General features: G+C 28.4%; 2 protein-coding genes across 2 annotated transcripts; both read left to right on the forward strand.

Annotated features, from left to right (window-relative positions):
- Positions 1-17003: 17003 nt before the first annotated feature.
- On the forward strand, positions 17004-17855 carry LOC136083239 (zinc finger MYM-type protein 1-like). Its single transcript, XM_065802640.1, has one exon. The coding sequence runs from the start codon at positions 17004-17006 to the stop codon at positions 17853-17855; it is 852 nt and encodes a 283-aa protein (XP_065658712.1).
- Positions 17856-18339: 484 nt separating this feature from the next.
- On the forward strand, positions 18340-19044 carry LOC136083240 (zinc finger MYM-type protein 1-like). Its single transcript, XM_065802641.1, has one exon. The coding sequence runs from the start codon at positions 18340-18342 to the stop codon at positions 19042-19044; it is 705 nt and encodes a 234-aa protein (XP_065658713.1).
- Positions 19045-19901: the final 857 nt, after the last annotated feature.

Below are 19901 nucleotides of genomic sequence, written 5' to 3' on the forward strand. Positions count from 1 at the left end.
TGTGTCTAGAGCCGGCACTAAACATGTATATATATATATATATATATATATATATATATATATATATATATATATATATATATATATATATATATATATACATCGATCTCATAGTACCTTCGACAATATGAAGCTATCCTGAACCGAACACTGATATGCAACTCCACACCATAACTGTGTCAGCATGTTTCAATTTTGAAACTGTACAGGCCGGTAAATCACGTTCAGTGCAACGTCTACGAACAAAGGGCACTCTTTCCAGGATGGTTTCGATCGATGAGTTGTCCGAAAAGCAGACCTTAATAAATAAAACAAAAAATTTATTTAACCATTTTGCTATTCAGTTTTTATTTAACCCTAACCAATAAATATTCATACTTAATACATGTTCATGTAGATAAATTAGTAAAACGTTCAGTAAGAGTAATAAAATACACCAGGAAATGTAAAAACTTAGTACTTACCCTATATCAATCTTCAGGTGTCCAATCACGATACTTCAAATCATATTCAATTTGTTTCTTCCTCACGGCATTGTTCAGAAAAGGCTTCACAGTTGGTCTGTAGGCCAAGTATCCTTGTTTCACGAGCCTCCCCTTTTTTGTTCTACTAAGAAAGATTAAAATTATAGATTTTATTCTGACATTGACATCATAGAGTTGCCATTGCCTTGTCAGCTCGGCAGAGGATGATTTGCGACTCATCTTACATAAAGATATGAGTTGACGATCATCACGACCCGTCGTCTTTCTCATTCGTTTACAGTTTTTCCTATTCGAACTCAGAATATCATCATCAAATTCAAGTCTTTGTTTAATTCTACTGAAAGAAGCTGGTGAAATGCCTAGTTTTGTTGCAATAGCTTTACTTTTGATTGAAGAACACTGGAGATAAGCTTTAATTTCACGTTTTTTACCAGGGCTGAGATCGGAAACTTTATCTAAAACTAAAACTAATCTAATTACAACAATCTAAAGAAACAATAAAACTTTATCATACATTTACACAAATAAAGATTGCGTACCACTAACATCATACGGTCACTCATTAAACACATTTCGTACAATACTTATATTTACAAAATTCATGAAATTATGTATAATATTCAAACCGTCATTAAGTAAACAAAACGTCAAGTAAACAAACAAAATGGCGTGTTGCATAGTTATTTATTTAAATTTCAAAACCTATATACACTCTGTTTTGTCATTTTTAACATATTTAATATATTATAGGGGGCTATTTAGTATATACATACTAAGCATGGGTGTTTGATTTATTTCGTCTGGTAAATCCGGCCGTAACCGTTAACGTCCGTTACGTTAAAAAATTTTAATGGGCGAAAATAATTCGTTTAATCGACGTTCGATTAAATGAAACTTTTAAAATGAAAGACAAGGTGCTAAAAGAAAATTTAAAAATAAAATATAAAAGAAAAAATTTATAAATATATTGATTTAAATTTATAAAAACATTATTTAAAGGCTTTAATAAAAAATTCAAACTTATAAATTGAGTTTAAAATATATAATTTTAATATAAATTTTCTTTTTTATCAAAAAAAAGTTTTTTTTATTAAAAATGGTTTTTTTAAGTCTTATTTCATTTTCCAAATGTCATTTTTTTATTATAGTAAGTAAAGCATGTTATCTATATTGTAAATGTGTTTGTGACATTTTTTTTATATATTAGTTTCTTTATTGTATGTAAAATGCCAAAAACATGTGCTGTTATTTGGGACTATTTTGAAAAAGAACCAACTAATAATGGTGGTGAAGTAGCTGCCAACGCAATTTGCAAAAAGTGCCAAAAGAGTTTACAAACTTGCTAAGGGTTCAATATCCGGTATGAGATACCGCTTAAAAACAACTCATTTATCTTTGTATAAAATATTAGTTGAAAAAGAATTAGTTAATTCTTTTTCAACTAATAATTTATACAAAGATGAATGAGTTATTTTCTTAAGAAATTCAGGTAATTACTTAAAAAATTCAGTTGATCAAAATAACGGAGAGAAAAATAATTTTACAGAGACACGTGGTAACTTATAACAAAATATTTTCTTTTTATTTTAACTAAATAGTTCAATTTAAAAGTTGTTTTTTAATTTCAGATGAGTATATCGAAGGATCGTTACAAGGTCCAGCACCAAAAATATAAGAGTTATGCAAGAAGTTTTAGCTCGCTCAAGTAGTCAAAGCTCAAAAAATATAGACAAACAAAACAATGCAACAGTATACAAGTCACAAAACAATATAATTTCTTTAATTTCAAAATATAAAAGTCAGAACAAAAGCAGCTGGTTATTAATTTTAATATCACAAAGTTTGCGAATCTCTACTCTTGATTTTAGTTGAATCTTAAGGTTTTAAAAGTAGGACAACGTTTTCTAAGTACAAAGTTATGCATGATATATTGGAATATGAAGGAGCATTAGATAAAAATGTTGACAAGTGAGCTAAAAAATGTAAATGGTGTAGGATTTACTACTGACTGCTAGAGCAGTTTATTCATTTATTACTTTATCTCTACATTTATTGCGAATGATTACACTTTGAGAAAATTTGCTATTGCTGTGGAGAATTTTCAGAACGCCATACTTCTCAACATATTGTTAATGGAATAGACAATATGATTGAGTCAGTTGTTGGCTTGAAAACGAAACAAAAAGTGATGATAACAGATGCTGCTAGCAACATAATATAAGCAGAGACGGTTTCAAAGCATGTAACTTATGCTGATTTGTGTTGCGATCATAGGGTTAATACTTGTCTAGATAGAGCATTAAAAACAATGACACAAAATTTATTTAAAGAGAGGTTAATAAAATTTGTTTGAATGCCTAAAAAATATTTGAAAGGCTTAATGAAATTCAAGATGCTCTTGACATCTGCATAAAAATATCTTCTAAAACTCTAATAAGACTATCTTCTAAAACTCATCAATTATTCTTAACCTGTCAAGAAATTAAAAAAGAATGCAATAAACTTGACGGTTGGTTTTTTTTAACTTACTTAGTGCTTAAATTTCTATTCATAATATTCAATTAATTGTAATATAACATGATATTTTCTTCTTTTGTACTGCCATATGTTAAAGTAATTGCTCCCGTCAAAACACGATGAAACAGCCGCAGCATGATGGTAGAATCGATATTGAAATTGAGACCAGCTCTAGAATCTATTAGAGATACAGAAGTTATATCAGAGTTACAAAAACTAATACCTGATGCTAGAAACTTTGTTATATTGAATCAACTTTTACCGATCTTGACAGAATTTAAAAAATAAGTGATATGCTTTCAGCTGATAACATTCCTACGATTCAAAATGTCATAGCAGCATTTTATAACATTACCGTGCACCTTACAAATAAAAAAAAAATATAGATACCACTTTATTACCGAGCATAAAAGCTTTTATTGAATCCTTGCTTAGTGAAATTGAAAATAAAGTGCAAAAATGTGGTTCATGAGGATTTTAATAACAGAAATGCACATTTTCAACACCTATATTATCGAGGAGCTGTTTTAAAAAAGTTTGAAGTAAGTTTAATTAAAAATTTCATTTTGAAAACTTAAAATGTATTTCAATGTTGTGCTATTTTGTTAGTGTTTTGAATCGACCAAAGAGCAAATTTTGATCATCTACAACCCGAACCCTGAAAAGGTTGCTTTTGTAGCAAGCACAGAAGATTTTGAGTTTATGGAGCAAATTGATTTTTGTGTTGCATGAATGTCTTATGTCAAAGATATTGCAATGGGTGATGTCTTTAATTGAAGAAGAATTGTTCTCTTTTTTTTCAATGGCAAAGCCTGTCACCAGAAGCAACACAAACGTTTTAAACTGGTGGACAATTCAAAGGTTCTTCCCATCTTGGCTAAAATTTCCAGTTCCATTTATTGCCGTCCGTCAAAATAGGTTAACGGCCGTTAATGGAAAATTACCGGTAATGAATTTTAACGGAACGAATTTAATCGGAAATTCTGTTGATTTTCTTTAAAGCAACGGAAATTACTGGTTTTTAACGGACCACCAAACGCCAATGCTTAATAATAATTAGTATGTTAGACAAAAAATTTTAAATATATTTACATTTACGACTTCTATTAAAATTTATTAATAATCCCTTCAAAATATATTTAAATTAATCTATATTGGGTGCTGATAATCGCCTAATGTTAATGACATTTTTTAATGTTATCTCACCTCTCCAGGGCCATAAAGGTTACTACAGTCGAGGAGACTACTATAGTTAATAGGCTGCATAATACTAGTTATGCCTATTTCAGTTCATAAAAAATATAAATGATTACAGACATCTAATAACGCGGAAAACTATAAAGAGCGAATTGAAGATATGTTAGAAAAAAACAAGAAAGACGTTTTAAAGATAAATATTAAAGCTGAAAAAAGATTCCAAGAAACAGATTTGTCTATGAGACAAAGTTCTCTATAAATGTGCTTACCTCAAAAATACCTTAATTATTGTTTGTGAAATTTGTAGTTTGTTTAATTCGGCGTTTAACAACATTTACAGTTTAAAAGTTCATAAGTAAAAACACTGGCGGAGCCACTAGAAGACGTTATTTTGTCTTATCACCGAGATCCAATTGTTCGTATTTACAATAACCGTATTATATATGTATATTTTACACATTATCTATCAAAAGCGATAAATGTAAAATAAATAACATTTATCCTAATAAATACTTCAAGAACAATATTCATGTTAAGGGTAATAATTAAGTAAACACGAAAAATTAAAAGTAAAAAATAATAAAAATAAATTAATAAAAGAGTACATATTTACAGAAGCAGTAATATATACGTATACTTTATAACTTATTTATTGAAAAATATAAAAGTTAAATATATAACAGTTTGTGGTTGGTTAGAGAAAATATTTAAAAACAGTATTCATGTAAAAAGTAATATTCAAGTAAAAAAAAAAAATTTAAAAATAAAAGAGTACTTTATTTACAAAAATTGTAATATATATGTATGCCATAAAACCAGTTTGTATAAAAGTAAAATAAATAGCAAGTCATCGAAAGTTAATTCAAGAATACAGATTAGATGTCAACAATAACATTCAAGATTAGAGGATACACCGTAACTAAATTAATAAAAAAAAAGTTGAAACATTCTGTACCATAAACAATTGAATTTTAGTTCAAAAGAAGTATTGAAGTATTTAAAATCGGATTTGTAGAAAATCCACAAGTAATAATGCCTCTTCCTATTCATTTTTAAACCTTTGTATACTAATTTTTTTTGTATTAGCAATCTTAGGAAACTTTTTCCAAAAATAAGGTTCACGATATTGAATTGAATATGTAATTTGTTTTGAATTATACTTAGGGACAATGTAGTTATTATCTAAAAATTTGTCAAAATAGAACTGAAATATTTTAGGAGATAGTGCCATCTTTGTTTTATACATGAAAATTAAAACTTGGTGTAAGTTAATTTTAAACGTTTAATGGACCATGTATACGCAGAAGAGGCTCACATGGAACAATTTTATCAGCTCCAAATAATATCCTGCACGCAAGTTTTTATTTATTGTACGGTTTTTTTTAATTTTATATGATTTGCACTTGCTTATGCAATATTACACTAAATCAAGTAACAATGAATGAAAGAAAATAAAAACTTTTTAAAGATTTATTATTTAGAAATGGTTAAGCCCTATGCAACATGGCAATATTTTTTGATTTTTGATTTCTCAATGCTTTTTATATGATCACTCCAACGTAAATATTCAACTAATATTACGCTCAAAAACTTTACTAAAGTTTTTCTTTTTGTGCTGTTTGTTTGTGTTTGTGCAAAGTTTTCATGTGCTTTGCCATGACAACTTTGAGAATATCAAAGTGTAAAAGTAGAAATAAAACCATTCTGTGAATGAAAAAAAAAAAGAGTGATAAGTTTTGTTTTTTTACTATGGATAACTATGTCTATGTGTTTTAATATTTTTTTGTTTGCTTTTAAGAATATACATATTATCTTATTTGCAACAGTTCTAATTTTCAATATTACTTTGTTTGCAATTAAAAATATACATATCTGTTTTGTTGTACCTTTTAAATAACGGCCGTTAACGGAGTTTACCGTCTGTTAATGGAAAGTTACTGTTAATAATTTTTAACAGAATGAGTTTAAACGGAAATTCCGTTAATTTTTTTTAACGCAACGGAAATTAACGGCTTTTAAGGGACCGTCAAACGCCAATATTTTTTTTACTATGTTTAAGATTTCGACTTTTATTTCTTTTTTTTTTTTGTTCAAACTCTAAGTTTTTAGCGATACATTCAAGCGCTTCATACTTGATTGTTGTTTCTTCGTATTTTTTAGACGGGAATAGGAAGAGGCCAAGAAGGTAATTGTATTTGTATTTTATCAATATTTTTTATATACATTATTTTTTTTCTTTTTTTATATATACATTTTAGTATATATACATTTTTATAAATACATTTTAATGTATACATTTTTATATATTCATTTTTTATACATTTATATATACATACATATGCATTTTTTTATATTCATTTTTTATATGTACATATAGATATACATTATTTTTTTTATTTTTTTTTTTTTACGTTTACTTTTTTTATCTTGTTATTTTTTTTATAAAAAAATTAAGCAGTAAAAGAATTAATAATAATTAAATTTAATTTTTTTTAAATCGATAGTAGTATGCTTATATATATATATATATATATATATATATATATATATATATATATATATATATATATATATATATATATATATATATATATATATATATATATATATATACATTTTTTTTTCTTGAGTACTATCTAATATATCTGGTTATTATAAATAATTCCAATTATGAAACATCCTTTTCAACTCAATGAAAAACGTGCATATACCATCAAAATACTACATTTAAAATACTTAAAATCGGAAATAAAGTTTGTCATAAATTAATAAGATGAAAAGAGGCGATGTGCAATAAAAATCCAACCGAGAGCTCGTTTATCATTTCGATCTTAAATCAAGGAAATATCCACCGCAACACCTCGTTATTGTACGCTTTGAATATGATTTTCAACATATTAAAAAATATCTCTTACTGCTATCCACAACGAACTTTGAATGCATATAAATAATGACATCAATAATATTAAATCTTGGGTAAATATGCTCATTTTTCCAGATAAAACTCAATGTCTTTATGAAATTGAATAGCTTTCGTATGAAAAACTTTATATCGATAATTTTACTAAAACTTGTAAAAAGTCTGATATTACACAATACAATAATATTAATATGGAAGCTAAATTAATAACAGTAAATTTGGATATTGGTGATCGTTTAGAACATTTTTTACATTTTGAACATTATGAGTAGGGGAGAACTTGCACCCTTGATCCGTAAGCACCTTTGATCCTATAGCCTTATCTCCTTACTTACATAACTTATTAAAGAGGGCTGATAACCAGCGTGTTATAAATATTGCATCTTCAAAATTAATTGTGTTTTGGTTAGAGAGTAGACTACTATTAAACTTATTTCTAAAGAGTTTGATTTTGACGATAAAAAGTAATTTTTTTACTTTTACAAGGAACCCCACATCTTTAATATTATTTTGAGTTGAATAATTTTGCTTATGTCATTTTGTAACTAAATTATTCACCTCTTGTATGGTTGCTTTTGGTAAGCTATAGAAGCATCTAATATGACAAAAAAAGAATTTTTGTAAAAACTGAGCGGGTTAGCACCCTTGATCCTGATGCGATTATGCACCTTTGATCCTATGATCAAAGGTGCATACACACACACACAAACAAAATGTTTAACCAATAAAGTAACATGTACAATATGTCATATTGTTTTTAAATAAATTTTTTTCTTCCAAAATGTAGCCTTAAAAGTAGATTTTATACTATTTTGTGTTTTTTTTGTCCTCCTAATACTCTTATATAATATAATTGTATTCATATATATATATGTATATATATATATATATATATATATATATATATATATATATATATATATATATATATATATATATATATATATATATACATATATATATATACATATATATATATACATATATATATATACATATATATATATATATATATATATATATATATATATATATATATATATATATATATATATGTATATATATATATATATATATATATATATATATATATATATATATATATATATGTATATATATATATATATATGTGTGTGTGTGTGTGTGTGTGTGTGTGTGTGTGTGTGTGTGTGTGTGTGTGTGTGTTTTTTAATAAACTAGATTCAAAAAAAAAAAAATCTTTATAAATGTTCTTCCAAAAGTTAGGAATATAGCAAAACTATATAAATATTTTTCATTTTTTTACAGTTAAATATGGTGTATCATGAAAAAAGAAAAACCGATAGACCACCAAGAGGTAAAGTTAATGAAAATGAAATGCGAGCAGCTGTTAATGCAGTTCTTAATGGTTGTACAGTTTATCGTGTATCTAAAGAGAGGGGAATCAATTTAATGACACTTAAGAGATTTGTAAGGAAATGTCAATTAAATCCAAGTACAGTCTGCAAACCTAACTTCATTACCATGCAAATCTTTACCAACGAAGAAGAAACATCTTTATCAGACTATCTTTTAAGGGCTTCAAAACTTCACTATGGATTGTCAACCAAAACAACACGAAAACTTGCCTATAAATTTGCAATGACTCTTTCTAAACGCATTCCTAAATCCAGGAAAATTTTACAAATTGCTGGGAAACAGTGGCTTCGTGGTTTTATGTTACGTAGGAATGAGTTATCTTTACGAAATCCAGAAGCTACTAGTATGGCACGAGCAACTGCTTTTAATCGTTATACAGTCGGAGAATTTTTCACCAATCTAAAAGATGTTCGTCTGCGACACAAATTTCAGCCACAAAACATATATAATGTTGATGAGACAGGTCTTACAACCGTTCAAAAACCAGTTAAAGTAATTGCTGAAAAAGGAGATAAACAAGTTGGAAGGATAACTTCAGCAGAAAGAGGGACATTGGTAACAGTTTGTTGTGCAGTTAATGCAATAGGAAACTCAATCCCCCCATTTTTTATTTTTCCAAGAGTTCATTTCAAAGGAAGTATGTTAATTGGTGGTACACCTGGATGTGTTGGGGTTGCAAACCCATCTGGCTGAATGAATTGTGCAATGTTTTTTGAGTGGATGAAACATTTTATTCAAAATGTGAAATGTTCACCAGCTAATCTAGTGCTTTTACTTCTTGACAACCATGAGAGCCATGTTTCAATTGTGTGTTTAGATTTAGCTAAAAAAAATGGCATAACTATGCTATCCTTTCCACCACATTGTAGTCACAAGCTGCAGCCATTAGATCGGTCAGTTTATGGGCCTTTGAAACGTTATTACAATACAGCCTGTGATGATTGGGTTGTATCTAATCCAAGACCGATGACCATATATGATATAGCTGCAGTTGTAAGGAAAGCTTATGCACAAGCTTTTACTTTGTCTAACATTTCTGCAGGATTTGCTGTGGCAGGAATTGAACCCTTTAATCCTAACATATTTTCTGATAATGAGTTTTTGGCTTCATATGTAACAGATCGTCCAGAACCTATTACTGCTAACCCATCTCCAGGTATTGTTGATCCAGTTTCTGCTATTGTTCATGCCCCAGCTTTTAATCAATCATTGATGTCAAGTCTGTCATCAAGGCCAGCTTGTAGTGTATTGCCAATTCAGCCTATATCTGACCCTGTAAGTCAACTATCCAGTGTTTCTATTAATATCTCTAATCAAGCAAGTCTAGAAAAAATTAGGCCATTTCCGAAAGCTGGATCAAGGAAGTTCATTAAAGGACGTAAGCGTCAGCGTACCCAAATACTCACAGACACCCCTGTTCGAAATGAACTAAATAGGCTTCAGGAAATGAAAAAAAAGTCTCAGTCAAAAAAGAAAAAATATGAAAAGCAAAATAAGATCTTCATGACAAGGAAAAGAAAACTTGATCTTGAAAGTAATGAAAAAAAAAACGTTGAGTCTCAGTAAAAAATAACATTTTTTCCATTGATTTTTTCTTTTAAGAAAGATAAATTTGTAGTAAAATTAATAATAACTTTATTGGTATTTATTATAGACATACTTTTGAAGACTTAAAAATAATTCTTACACATTTATGGTATAAGTTTGATCTCAGAACATGTATACACACATAGGATCAAGGGTGCATATAGGTAGGATCATGGGAGCATACTGGTATGCACCCATGATCCCAATTGAGGGTTCTTAGTTTTTATAATTTTAAATCTACTTAAAATATTCTGGTAAAAAAAAGATTATTGAATTATAATAGGGTATAAAATTTGCTATTATGTACTGTTACTTTAGAGATCGAAATGAAAACATATATTCAGTAAATTGGCCTGATAGATTTTTAGGATCATGGGTGCATACTCTCCCCAACAACATTTATTAAAATAAAAGACTACAAATAGAATTTCGCAAATGACTCTCAACGCAGATTAGTCTACCCTGCAAAGTCTGAACAAGGAAAATTCAACAGAACTTTACAAGATGATATTATTATTAGTTAGAATTAGAATTTCAATTAGAATTTCTATTTATTTCGTCATTTTACACATTTTACAATGTTATCTATAAATTTAAACAAATATATATAATTACAAGCTGACTGGGGCAAGTAGAAGTCAAAATGACTTATCATCAAGCCCCTTTGTGAAATACAAAAAAAATACAATTAAATTTTACATCTTCCAATATTACATAAAAGAGTGAAATTAATAAGGTTTAAAAAAAAAAAAAAATTTGGTTAGAAGTTTTAGAAGGTTAAAAAAGAACTTAAAGTTAAAAAAAGAACTTAAAGTTAAAAAAAAGAAGAAAGATAAGGTAAAGTTAAAATATATAATAACAAATAAAAAATTACAAATCTGTACATATTCGTATACATATTAAAGACAATAAACAAAAAAAAAAAAAAAATTTAATTCGTTTCATATGCATATACATATTCAATACAATATTAAAATTAAATAAAGTACATAAAAAATTAAAAATACAAAATTATTTCGATTTTTTTTAAAAAAAATGAAAGAATGCACGTAATGTTTAAATTTAGTAAGTGTTTTTTTATAGTTCTTTTAAATGTAGCAATAGATTTTTTTTTTTTATATTTTCGTCAAGAACCGAATTCCGCAAGCTTGGTCTCCGGCATATAGTCGAGACGTCAGACTTTTTGAGTGATGTTAGTGGGATGTAGTAATTACTCATTGAATGTCTTGTTTTATATTTATGATTAATTCGAGTGAAACTTTTTTAAAATTTTAAAAAAATATTTTGGAATCATTTCATTTTGAAGTTTAAACATAAATAACAAGTTATGGTATATATTTAGTTTGTATACATTTAGAGCATTTATTTCCTTGAGTAACGGCTCGGCACTTTCGTATCTACTTGCGCCCAAAACTAATCTACTTGCTTGCTTTTGTTTTGTATAAGTAATTTTTAGGAAAGATAAATGATTGTGTGCCCAGGCAATATTACAATAGTTAATATTACTATGTATAAATGAAAAGTATAAATTTTTTAAACATAAATTATTTAAAAGATGTTTTGTCTTGTACATAATCCCCAGGGTCTTTGAAACTTTGTTCTCGACTAGCTTTATTTGGCTTTTCCAATTTAAATTCTCATCGAAAATTATTCCAAGTATTTTCATTGAAAAAACTCTTTTTATTTTAATATTGTTAATTGTTAGTTCAGGTAATTTGAGTGGAAGGTTCTCGGATTTAGATGACTTAGCAAACAATATATATTTCGTTTTTTTAATATTTAATGAAAGTTTATTTGCTTCAAACCACTCATTAAGATATATTAATTCTGTGTTTACAATATAAAAAATATTTTTTAAATTTGAGTCAGAAAAGAAAACATTTGTGTCATCAGCAAAAATAATATAATTAAGTATTTTTGAAGACAAATAAATATCATTAATATAAATTAAAAACAGCAGGGGTTCAAGTATTGATCCTTGGGGAACTCCGCAATTTATTGATTCAAATGGGGAACATGTTAAGTCATATGGTACTCCTTGTTTACGATTTTGTAAATAACATTGCAACTACTCCGTAGTTTATAAATTAGAATCTTTTGGTTGACAGTATCAAATGCTTTTGATAGATCTAGAAAAATTCCGAGTGTGTAACTGTCGTTATCAAAACTATTTAAAATTTGGTTGGCAAGATCAATTACTGCATGTTCCGTGAAATGGTTGTTGCAAAATCCAAACTGTTTATGATAAAGAATGTTGTTTTTTTCAAGATAATTGTACAGTCTGTTGTGCATAATACGCTCTAGTATTTTGGAAAATCAAGAAAGTATGGAAATTGGTCTGTAGTTAGATTTTATTGAGTCATCACCGTCTTTGCATATCGGAATTATTTTTGCTAATTTTAGTTGGTCAGGAAAAATGCCGTTTTTTAGGGAAAGATTAAAAATTTTAAAAAGAGGCTTCTCTATAATATCTGAGACCGCTTTTACAACATCAGGGTTAACTTCATCCAGACCCGCACTTTTATTTGTTTTTAGCATACTAATTGCTAGTCAAAGTTCATCAATTAAAAGCTCCGACTACTCCATGAAGGAATCAGATTTTTTCAAAAAAAATTTAAATGATTTTTTTCCCTCAGGAATTGCACCGGCAAGCTCTTTTCCTATATTTATAAAAAAGCTATTAAATGTTTCAGCAATTTTTTTATTAACAAAAGCATCTCCTCTATTATCATCTCTTTGCAATCTTTTCGGAAGATTATCACTTTTCACAATTCCCACTCCTGTTATTTCTTTAATTACATTCCATGTTTTCCTTGCATTTCCAAATGTTTTATAAATGTTTTTAACGAAGAGTAGTAATTTTTTTGGATTGCTTTTTTAATTTTTCAAAAATTTTTTTATATTTTTTGTATTTTATTTCATTTTTGTAGTTCTTTTTTTTTTTTAATTTTTGGTAAAGTTTTTGCTTCCTTTTTGACGACTTAATGAGTCCTCTGGTCATCCACGGGCTTAACAAATTTTTAGAATTAACAATTTTTTTTTATTTTTGGAAAGGCTTTTTCGTATTGTCTTGTAAACATGCGAATAAAAAGATTGTAGCCATCATTGACGTCATTGCAATCAGTTAATAGTTCCCAGTTTACTTCATGTAAGAGATCACGAAACGCGGCGATTGATTCATTATTTATTTTCCTAACGTATATCGTTTTTGTTTTTATTTTATTCTCAAGGGTTGAAAAATTTATTATCAGAAAAACCGGAAAGTGATTAGTTAAATCTGTTTTACTAATACCACTTTGGATTTTAGTCCTTGTGTAATTATTAGTAATAATATTATCGATAATAGATGCAGTTGTTTTAGTCACACGTGTTGGCTTATTAATCATGGGAAAAACGCTGTATTGCAAAAGTGTATTTATAAAATTCACGACTTGGTTATTAGCTTTATTATTCAATAAATTCAAATTAAAATCACCTAATAAGTAAACATTTTTTTTAATAAGCTTTGGTAGCAAGTAGTTTAAGTGGTTTTCAAATTGATTGTAATTACCGTTTGGCGGTCTATATATTGCAGTTATAAATGTATTTTTATTTGTTTTATTAATTATAAAAAAATATAAAGATATAAAAAAAAAGTTAGAAAAGCTACCCTTGTGCATCAATGACATAGTATAAATGACGTTTTAAAGAGTTCCATGATATCAATGACAAAAAAACCCATTTTATTTGTTCAATATGGTTTTGTTGATTTTTATCCTTTCATTTTTGGACAGTTCCTTTTCCGATTTCTTAGTTCGCGCCAAAAAAGTTGCTCAAACTTTAGATAAGACAGTTGATATTAGACTAATATTTTTATATATATATAGACTAATATTATTATATAATATAATAGATATTATACTAGAAAATCCTAACTTTTGACGTTACAATAGAAAGCTTTACCGGAGCTGAGTAATGTAAACTGTTAGGCCTTTTTATTTTATATACCATTAGCAAAGAATACGGATTAAGTAACAATGGTTTATATAGAGATGACGAACTTTGCTGCTTCCATATTATTAGTGGACCGCAATCAGAAATAATAAAGAAAAATCTCGTCCTCCTTTTTAAGGAAACATTCAAACTAAGTATTACTAGTTTAAAAATTGTCAACTTCCTTGAGGTCTTTGTTCAACCTGTCGAGCTATTCTTTTCATCCATAGAGAAAATTAAATGACGATCCGTGTCAATGTTGTAAGTTACTTTGCGAGTTACTCTACGTAGGCATAACTACAAAAAGAAACTCGCCAGTTAATTTTAAAAGCAACCGTAAATGCTTACATGCACATGTTCAAAAAAAATAGAGCATGAGGAGCACTATTACATTGCTAGAAACAGTTAATAGCAACATCACTACCAATTTGGGCAACATGCACTCATTGTTAAATAACTATTTTTAATCAGTTTTTGTTTTTGGAGCCCAAAGGTTCAATGCTAGTCATTGAAAATTGTACTGAAGCAATTTGTGTTGTTGATCCATCAAGTTTTTATGTCAATAGAGTACAAAAGTGCCTCAACCACCTTGATAAAAAAAAACTTACCAGCTATGATAGCTTGCATTTACGGGTTTTTGGTAAATGAGCGGCTACTTTTGTTAAGCCTCTTTTGCTTATCTTTAAATGCTCATTTGCGACTTTTATAGTTCCAAACTTGTGGAGGAAATCAAATGTATCGCCTATTTTCAAAAAGGGAAGTAAACTAATTGCATCAAACTACCGGCCTATCTTGTTCACGCTTATTTCATACAAAATAATTTGAAATATTTTGTAAACAAACATAAAAAAAGTAATTTAGGATACTAAACAAACATAAAGATAGTAAGTATATGTGTAAACGAGATAGGCCGGCAGTTTGATGCACTTAGTTTACTTGCCTTTTTAAAAATAAGCGTTACATTTGATTTCCTCCACAAGTCGGGAGCTACAAAAGTCGCAAACGAGCATTTATAAATAAGCAAAAGATAAGCTTACTTTACAGTTTGGTTGCGTGACCTAAATCGACGAGTTTTCATCAACGGCATCACATCTGAATGAAAAGCGTGCATCCCAAGTTTAGCCTTGTAACGTGCCTCAAGTCTCAACTTGGGACCATTGCTCTTTGACTTTACCCATGGAGTAGCTAAAACACAAATAACCATAAAAACAGGTTTTCCTATGTAAATAAAATTATTTTTACCTTATTATGTAAAATACCTGCTTTTCCTTAACTGCTGACTAATGATCAATAGAGTAAACTTGGCATCATATATATTTACTAAATTAATACCATGTTTCAACAGTAAACAAGCTAATCAAGTGATGACAAATGCAACTAAAAAATCTCCCTAATGCCAGTTTGCGCGTGTTTTCACACTTACAGTCATAGTAAGTAAAAACCCTGTAAAAATAACCGTAAAATTTTAATAGACCAATCAAAATTGAAAAATTTTGCGAGCGGTTTCTATCGGTACAGATATTTTGCGCTAAAATTGAATTTGATTTATAAGAAAACAAAGCGTATTTTTATGTACCTCATCCAGTGGCGAAACTACTGGACGCAGGACCCTGCGTTGCGGGGGGGGGGGGGGCTACCAGCTATAGGGGGCCCTCATATAAAAAAAATTATACTCTCAATAATATTTATACTATAAAACTCTTTTCCGCAGGTATAGTGGGCCCTAAAATATAAAACTTGGATAAAAAAATGTCATCCATCGTATTAAAATATATTGTTCAAAAATTTATTTTTGTATTGGAGTGCGTAATTTACATTTAAACAAAAAGTTGTAACCTTTTAAAATTGCATACGCAATTGAGAAATAAAGTACGATTATCAGCTGCGAACTGCCAGATGTTATTGTATAGGTAATTTTTATACCGTTATGTTGTGTTTGTGTATGAATTAGACAATTAGACTGAATTCGGTAAAAGTAATAATTTGTTGCGTATAAATTTTTTTTAAACTGTAAGAAGTTCTTCAGTTTATAAGTTCTTAGTTGCATATTCAATACTTTTAAAATATAAACAATATTATTTGTTATGTCATTGCATATCAAGGATAATGAATCTATAATCCTTGTTGCATATACAAATCAACTTTTAAATGTATGTTCTCATTTTCAATTTTATATTAAATCTTCCGTTGTATTAAGTTAACTTTTCATTTCTTATTTTATCTGAATTACTAGTCTCCAAATTATTTAATCGTGTTACGAATAATAAAGTATTGTTGCACGAGAGTTTATTACTTCACTGATATATTCAATAAAAGGTAATTAATAAATTTGTAATAATTAAAAATTTTACAACAGGTACTGAATTTATAAATTTGTAATAATTTAGATTTTGACTCATAATAATGGAAAAGAAATTAAGTAGTACAAGCGGTGCAGCAAAAAGAAGAAAGTTAAAAGAAACAAAAGCTACTTTAGCTAAATTGCCGAAGCTAACAACGTTTTTGAAACTAATCGAAAAGCGAGCGGAAACGGAAGTGGAAAGTCAAAACTCTGCAGAAGTGGTATGTATAAATCAGTCAGTAGAACATGATGATATCGAAGAAAACATTGCTACTGGTAATAAAAATGTGAACGAAGAAGATGTGAATAGGTCTCCGAGAAACCACCGAAATGAAGACAAGGAAGATTCAAACTCTGATACAAATGACGCCATTGAACAAATTAATTTAGAAAAATCAAGTGAATTATTTTCTACTGACATTGCAAATTTTCATGGTAAAATACTAACAAAAGATATTAAGAAAATAATTGTATTATCGGAATCGTGTCGGCCAAAAGGTCCTTTTATACGCGACCCCTTGCAAGAAAACCAAAATTTTCCAAGGAATATTTTAAAACTACCACAAAATATGGATCTATAGAAAGAATGTGGCTTTGCTATTCCCCAAAACTTGATGCCGTTTATTGCGAGCCTTGTTGGCTTTTCTCAGAAGAACGAAAAGCAAAGGATAACTGGCGTGAGCATGGTGTCAGAGATTGGCGTGGTCTTTCTAAAAAAATTAAAATTCACGAAAATAGTCAACAACATATATTTGCTTGTTGCATTTATGAAAAATGGCGACATAATGAAACAATTGATAAAAATATAGAAGAACAAATACGATACCAATCAAATTTTTGGGTGCAAGTCTTAGAGCGGATAGTAAATATAACATTAGCACTTTGTAAAAATTCTTTGGCTTTTCGTGGTCATCGTGAATCATTTGACAATGAATATAATAGTAATTTTTTAACCCAAGTTCAACTTTTAGCTAAATATGATAATGTTATGAAGCAAGTTTTGAGTATGCCAAATGGATCTATAAAATATTTAAGCCATCAAATTCAAAATGAAGTCATACATTGCCTTGCAACGCATTTAAAAGCCACTCTTACTGCTGATATTAATAGTTCACCTTTTTATTCAATTATAATGGATACAACACAAGATATTACTAAAAGAGATCAGCTCAGTCAAGTATTTAGATACCTAAAAATTATTAAAAATGAAAAAGATGAAGCCACATCAATTGAAATTAAAGAAGTTTTCTTGGGATTCACGGAAATATATAACCACACTGCTGCTGGACTACATGAAGAAATTTTAAATCTGTTAGAAAAACATCATATAAAATTAAGTAACTGCAGGGGTCAAGGTTATGATGGTGCGAACGTCATGAGTGGAATATACAATGGGGTTCAGGCCCTTTTTAAGAAAAATCAACCCAATGCTATGTAAATGCATTGCGCAGCTCATAATTTAAATCTTGTTATTAACGATGCGGTTAAATGTTGTGTTGAAGTTGCTTCATTTTTTGTAATGCTAGAAGATGTGTATTCATTTTTCGGAAATAGCATAAACAGGTGGGATCTACTATCCAAATATACAGGAGAATCACAAATAACATTAAAAAGGTTAAATCCAACACGATGGGCAGGACGATATACTTCTCTTTTCGCCGTTAAAATTCGCTTTCTTGATATAATGAATGCTCTTTCCGAGATATCAATAACAAGTACAAAACGTGAAGAACGCGAAGAAGCAGTACGAATACAAAAAAATATGAGCAGTTTCGAATTTGTTTTTTTATGCGTGCTTTTGTCAAAAATCCTTAATGGAGGTACATATACCATCAAAATTGCTGCAAACTAAAAATTTAGATCTTACGACAGCTTCAGGTTCTCTAGAAAATGCCAGCAAAAATTTAAAACAATATAGAAAGATGTTTGATTCAGCAAAACTTGAAGCGGTAGAAATAGCGACTACGTGGCAGATTCCTGCAATATTTTTTCAAAAAAGAAGAAAAATTGTGGAAAGGCATTTTGACGAATTATCTACAGATCACCGTTTTGATAGTAGTGAGGAAATTTTTCGCATCAATATTTTTATAAAAATTTTGGACGTCGTTATCAATCAACTCGACAATAGATTTAAAGGAATGCAAGAAGTGGTACAATTATTTTCCTGCATCCATCCAAATAAATTAATGGTAATGAAAAAACGTGAGATCATAAGCTGTGCAGAAGCCATTCAGAGAAAATATAGTGAAGATATAACAACTGAATTTCCGCTGCAAATGGTTATGGTAAAGTCAATGCTACACGATGAAATATCAAAAATATCATCTATACGTGAATTGGCTGACCTTTTAATAGTAAAATTGTCAACTATAGCTGCAAGCGTTCCACAAGTGATAACAGCATTGTTATTGTTTCTTACATTACCTGTTACTGTTGCATCAGCTGAACGTTCTTTTTCGAAACTTAAAATAATAAAAAATTATTTACGAAATACCATTGGTAAAGAACGTTTAAGCGACCTTGCAATAGTTTCTATTGAGGCAAAAGCGGCTGGAAAAATGGAAATGAAAAACATCATTACCGATTTTGCCAATATGAAATCAAGGAGGAAAGTTTTCACTATTTAAGTTCGGTTAAGTTTTAGTTTCGTTTTGAAGTTATCTTTATCTTTATTTAATTTTTTGTTTTTAAATATGATATATATAATAAATATCTATTTAATATGTGAAGCTTTATTTTTTTTAAAAAAAACATTATTTTGCGGAGGGGGGGGGGGATCCTAATCTCCAAAATTTAATCTCCAAAATAATTTAAAAAAATTATAAAATATAAGTTATGTAATTAGTAAATAAAATAATGGGAAAATTCTTCTTAAAAAATGCTGCTATAAAAAGTTTTTAAATTGGTTTGTAGTTGAAGGTTCTTTTGATTTCGTTGCAGGAAAGTAAGTCGTCAAGTACAGCCTGCCAATAGCTAAAAAACAAAAATATAAAATTACTATTGTCCTATCAATTTATCATACATGTTCTATTTTCATTTAATTTGTAAATTCTATTTCATAAACCAACACACACTGTGATTTGCATAGCTTTTGAACAGCCTAGCTTTAGTTATGTTGTGGTTTAAATAGCTAACCTTAAATAAACCAATAGAATAATTTATTCTTGAACCAATATAATAACTTAACCTTAAACCAATAGAACTACTATATACATCTACACCTTAACCTATTTAAAAAAAATAAAAAGCATAACATTAAGAAAGGTGTCATCATATTGATATTTTTTAACAGGTAATATTTATAAAAACTAATAGAAATAAATTATTTTTATATTTTGAATATGTTATCTTTTTTATGAAGGTAATATGAAAATATCAGACTAAAAAAATATATTAATTAATTTGAACAAATATAATTTGTTCAAATAAATTATATTGAGATATAATTAAAATGCAAAAGGATTTTCAGAAACAAAATAAAACC

Source organism: Hydra vulgaris, chromosome 08 (assembly GCF_038396675.1).
Source record: "Hydra vulgaris chromosome 08, alternate assembly HydraT2T_AEP".
Lineage (NCBI taxonomy): Eukaryota > Metazoa > Cnidaria > Hydrozoa > Anthoathecata > Hydridae > Hydra > Hydra vulgaris.